The following is a 5,629-nucleotide window of genomic DNA, read 5'->3' as shown; positions in this document are numbered from 1 at the left end:
CAGCAGGAGGCACTGCTGTCCTACAGAACCTGTAAGGAGACCAAGAAGACTTAACTTTACCTTTGACGCCCTCCCAGTTTTGTCCAGAGCTTGCCTAGCTTTTGCATTGAATGCAGGCTATTTAAAGCTGAAATTGTTGAGTTTGGATTTCTATCAGGGATTTCTATCTAGTTCCCTCTCCTCTAACACTCTACTGCGAGGAACAAGACCGAGAGGCCTGATTACGGACACAGAGCTGGGAACAGCACAAATGCAAAAGAGGACTGGCAAAGGGGGAAAGGGTGGTTTTGTTTCGGGAAACCTGCTGACATAGGGAATGCTTCTGTTTTTCTGCAGAAATGCTGCCTTCAGTGGACAAAATTCAGCCACAATCAAGCTAATTGAATGCACAAATGTAATATTTTTCCAGGGCACCTCCAATTTAATGCTTGATGAAATTGTATCTTTCGCATATATTTACAAAACCTTTTCTTCATCCAGAAATGTCTGTTAAAATTGCTTGTAGATGCTGAGATAGCAAATCACTCTTCTAATGTAATGAGATAAAGTCATCTCTATAAACTTTGCTTGCTCAAATGTACTCACATAAAAGAAATCAGGCTACAAGCTTTTTTCAATAAATAGAATGAACAACTAGAACTTGATGGCTATAGCATGTTCTGCCTCATTGCTAAGGGATGTTGAAAATTGCTCGCAGTCTCTCTCTCCTCTCTCTCACAGCAGAGTTTTCATTTTGGTAGTTGATGGAGAAAGGAGGTCAAATAAACTGATGTGGATAAGAAGCCAAAGCCGTTTGTCAAAACACAGAAAGAGGACTGGAGATGGGAGTCATTTAAAGACTAAAAACTGATTTAAAAGATTTCTGTCCTCAAATCATTTGTCTTGCTAAATGTAGCCATTTTGTGAGCCTGGTTTTCCCTGCCTTAGCTATCTTTACTAATAGTTTATACCATGGGAAGTTCACATACTGAGGAAGATTCGTATATACAGCCATACGTGCATAGCCCAGTAAAACTGGTCTGAAAATCAAGAGTCCATGGGAAAGTCAAGACCTTTCTGGGTTCACCCATTTGTTTCTAAATAAGATTTGCCTTCTAACTTTTTAATATGAAAGACAACTCTGTAGCAAAAGGCCGAACAGATCATCTCACACACACCTAGGTCACAATACAGGGCTGTCAAGTATGGCTGCACAGGTTGTGCACTGCACAACACCAAGGGAGATACCATTCACATAGACTAGAACAGGATGAGTGTTCTCTGGGGTTGTGCAACATGATGGCCCTGCCTAGCCCCACTAAGGCAGGGAGAAAAAATCATGTTCTCAATCACAGTGTTATAGTGCAGTAAGTTTTCATAGCTACATTGCATCAATTACCTTTTATTCCTCAAAGAATAAAATCAAAGTTCTTGTTACCAACTCACAGCCTGCCAGGTACCCTTTTCCTTCTCTTTGCAAAGGAAAATTTCTGGGGAGAATAGTCAAACCTCCAGATGGTTCTCTTTATTGAAGAAACAGTTTGAACAGCTTGACTGAGGAGGACAGGCTGAAATCCAGAAGAAAATGCGACCAAATTCCAAGTGCCCTGGTTGTGAGTTTTGAAAACACTGGACTGCCATTGCTTTGTATAGAGGAAAGAGAGTAGACAGTGTTTGAAACAGTTCTCCAAGCACCTTTCCTATGTTGGCCTGCCCTTTGGACTTTCCCACATACCTGCTGGCCACACCAGTGGCCAGACTGTCCTGGGCACAGTGGGAGCATAAGTTTACCCACATTCACCCCATGGCCTTGTCTTCTCCACACCACTGCTTCCTTTGCAGCCTGAAACACACGTATGATTGAGGGGTAATAATGCCTAAATGTTTACTGATCTGAAACATTGCTCCTGACAGCCTCTGTCCAGCCCTATCAATTCTGAGTTCAATATAATTTAGGGTTAATGAGAAAGGTCCTACTTCTTAGTCAGTTCCTTCAACTCTGCCCCAAGCACACAGAACAGTATATTTTGAGATTTGAGGCATCCATTCTAATATGCATAGGCAGGACACATTTGATAAAATACCTGATTTTTGTATAACCTGCCTTTTAAGGACTATCTCAGGGGCTTTACAGGTACGTTATGAGCCACTAGTGACCCAAGAGCCATGCTCCATCCAAATTTCCATCTAAAGTGTGCCGAAGGGCCAAAATAGCAAGCCGGTCAGCTCATGGATGTATTTGGTTTGGTCAATGCCATGTTGTTGCAACTGTTGTTTGAATTGAATTTGAATACCTCAAGCAAGGCAGGCATTCCCCATTTCCCCCCGACTCCCCACTTCTGTCCAACCTGCCCATTTCATACATTCATTTCCATTACCTACCTAGTCCCTGCAGATGACTGAGTGGGCTGTGCATCAGCCAGGTGCCAAAAAAGAGTAGTTGACACACCCTCCACTGAGGAGAAGGGTTAGGGGGACTCGTCAGCTTCCCCTCACTCCCAGCCCTACACCCTGCTTAGGGGAAGCACTTGTATAAAAAGGAATCTGCAGAACCCAGGACTGGCAGCCTGGGGACAGTACCTTCACATTTATGAACACAGATAGATACATACACGTATATACATGCATATGCAGTCTATCCACGAAAATATACTGGAAACCAGGCGACTCCACGGAAGGCCACTGGCTGGTGCGGGGGAGACGTAACTTTCACCGAACAGAAAAATGTCTCTGAACTTTTTGACATGTGTACCATTGTATGAGTGACCTGTCATTCATTCCCAGACCCCTAAGAACCTGCATGGAGTGCTTTCTCCCAGCTGTAAAACCTCACCTTAGATTTTAGGGTGCAGCTCAAATGGTTTCTTTTCTCTGTCATCTTTCTCAATCCTCCCAGTCAAAAGAAATCCCTTATCCGTGCTCCCCGTCGGCTTGTGTCGGCTCTCCTTTGCCACAATGTTGTAGCCTGCGCTTGTTTCGGCTCTCCTTTGCCACAATGCCATAGCCTGCGCTTGTGTCGGCTCTCCTTTGCCACAATGTCCTTTGCCACAATGCTGTAGCCTGCCCCACCCTGCCCCACTGCTCTCCCCAGTTTGTGGCTGCCCGTGATGCTGGTTTTCACCTAATTAACCTGTAAAAAGATAAGCAGATGAGGTGTCCCCTCTGGGATCCTTTTTCTCCCCCATAGGTCCTCTCATGCCCTGGGCATGTACTGCTGCCCAACAGATCTTTCTATCATAATGGAAATGTTCCCTACCTGTGCTGTCCAGATATACTAGCTGCTGACCACGTGTGAACACTGAGCATTCGAAATGTGGGTGGTGTGACTCAGCAACTGAATTTTTTATTTCATTTAAATTTAACTTAAATAGTGACACCTGGATACGGGCAACCATGTTGTATAGCTCAGTCCTAGAGCTTTCTTCCTAGAGGGACAGCCTCAGCAGCTGAACACCAAGCATGTTTAATTTTCAAACAATGAAAGCAGGGCCACAAAGTACGTGTTTCTAAAGTACAAATTCAGTTTATTCATCTGTTTATGACACAGTACACAGGAGGCAAAGTGTTTCACATCATAGACTTCACTTCCAGCTCCTTGGAATGTTCATTTCTTTGGCTTACAGGAGAGACTAGACAGGAAGGCCAGGCAATGCTTAGGCAACTAAAATGAGGTTGGGGGCAATGCTAATGTCACCCTCACAGGGACTGTTAGTCGCAAGCTGGTTTTCTAGACCTGTTAGCTGGAAGCATGGCGAGCACCATTTCTGGACGCTCAGGCTGTGTCGGGCTTCAGTCGTCTCCACCACACAGGTACAGCAGCGCTTTCTGGTAGTCGCCCTTAGTGTCTTGCTACAAATGGCCCAGGAGAAAAAAAGAAATGCGGTATTAGAAAAAAGCCCAGACTCCTCAATAACACAGAAGTAGCCTCAACGCCCAACGAAGCCTCTCCCACGACAAAGAGAAGACTCTTCAGCAGACCTGCCCTGACACAAAGGCTTGGAAGGCCACATCGAAACCACTGCGAGGGAAGCCTCTGGGAGCGTGGTCAGAGGAGGTGCTGGGGAAGACATTCAAGTCTCCTTAGGACTGTGGGGTGGAGGGAGTGCAAGGTGCTGACGATTGACCTGGGTTAGCGACCAGGGCTGTTCTTACTGCAGCAAGGTCCTACAAGCACCCCAACTTTCCTCTCTCGTTCTCGCCTTTCCACAGAGAACCGGGTATTTCCCTAGCTCACTCTGCTATTTCCTGCATTATTAAGGTCAAGTGGAAAGAAGCTGATGAAGTGAGGAACAATTACTAAGAGTCTAACTGGTCCTTTGACTTTAAACATGTGCCCTAATAAAACCTGGCTATAAAAAACCCAGCTCTAACTTCATCCTTGGTAACCATGGACATGCCTTATGGACATCTGAGGAACTGTTAGAAAGCAGAATTGCAATGGCTGTCTGAAATCCACACAGTGGTACCACTGTGAATGCCATCACTTCCTTACATGCAAATGTGACATCACGCCAAAACAGAGGCTAAATTGATTGGAGAGAGGGGAGTTCTGAGTAACTGAAAGTTGTCAAGCCTATCCCAGAGGATTTTTCAAGGAATAAATGCATAATAAAAGTAAAATGTAATTGTTCTTCCAAGTCTCTCTGGGATATCAGCAAGCCTTGCAGGACCATCGTCATGAACACCAATGATCATTGTAGGTTAACAGATGTGAAAAATATAAAACATCTGCCTGATTCTACAAAGTCCAGGACAAATCAAAAATGTGCTTTCAAAATAAATCCCTGATAATTGATGACTAGTATCTCTTCCCCAGAGAGTTAGAAAACAAAATCATCATTGTGTCATCATTCTGCCAGGCCACCTGCCGGGGCCCGGGGTGCTTGGGACAGCAGGGCAGGCTGACGCCGCACCTCAGACTTACCTGGATGTAATAGTACAGGGACTTGCCGTACTTTCTCTTGAATTCAGACCTAATTTTCAACATGTCCACTTCACTGCGGGAGACCATGATTCTGATGAGGACCTTATCTCGAGTCCCCTTGCCCTGAAAATCAAGTTCATATTCCAAGTTACATTCGCTGAGAATGTTATCATTAAAGAAAGAGTCTACAGCCTGAGCATTCCTGATCTGAAAATCTGAAATCTAAAATGCTCCAAAATCCAAAATTTTTTAGTGCCGACATGATGCCACAATGAAAAATTCCACATATAGACACTTAAACTGTTTCATGCATAAAATTATCAAAAGCGTTGTATAAAATTACCTTTAGGCTATGCATGTAAGGTCTATATAAAACATAAATGAATCTCAAGTTTAGACTTGGGTCCCATCCCTAAAATATTTCATTATATATATGCAAATATTCCAAAGTCAAAAATAAATCTGAAATCCAAAACATTCATGGCCAAGCATTTTGGATAAGGGATATTAGGGCACAGTGTACACTGCCTGGGTGGTAAGTACACCAAAATCTCAAAAAGCACCACTGAAGAACTTGTTCATGTAACTGAACACCACTTGTTCCCCAAAAACCTATGTAAGACAGAGAGAGAGAGAAAGAAAGAAAAAGAGAAAGAAGGAAGAAGGAAGGAAGGAAGGAAGGAAGGAAGGAAGGAAGGAAGGAAGGAAGGAAGGAAGGAAGGGAGG

At 44.0% G+C, this 5,629-nt stretch overlaps 1 protein-coding gene across 1 annotated transcript in view; it reads right to left on the bottom strand.

Moving 5' to 3' along the window:
• Positions 1–3,480: 3,480 nt before the first annotated feature.
• The window catches only part of ANXA2 (annexin A2), a 48,808-nt gene continuing 46,659 nt past the window's right edge, over positions 3,481–5,629 (bottom strand). Inside the window, exons 12-13 of the mRNA XM_023228561.1 lie at positions 4,904–5,026; positions 3,481–3,828 (exon numbers count right to left, since the gene is read on the bottom strand). Of these exons, the coding sequence (XP_023084329.1) occupies positions 3,769–3,828; positions 4,904–5,026 (183 nt within the window). The 3' untranslated portion in view covers positions 3,481–3,768. The remainder of the gene's footprint in view (positions 3,829–4,903; positions 5,027–5,629) is intronic.

This window comes from Piliocolobus tephrosceles, chromosome 6, assembly GCF_002776525.5.
Source record: "Piliocolobus tephrosceles isolate RC106 chromosome 6, ASM277652v3, whole genome shotgun sequence".
Lineage (NCBI taxonomy): Eukaryota > Metazoa > Chordata > Mammalia > Primates > Cercopithecidae > Piliocolobus > Piliocolobus tephrosceles.
The sequence above is the reverse complement of the archived record's forward strand: the minus strand, read 5'-3'. Positions and strand labels throughout refer to the sequence as shown.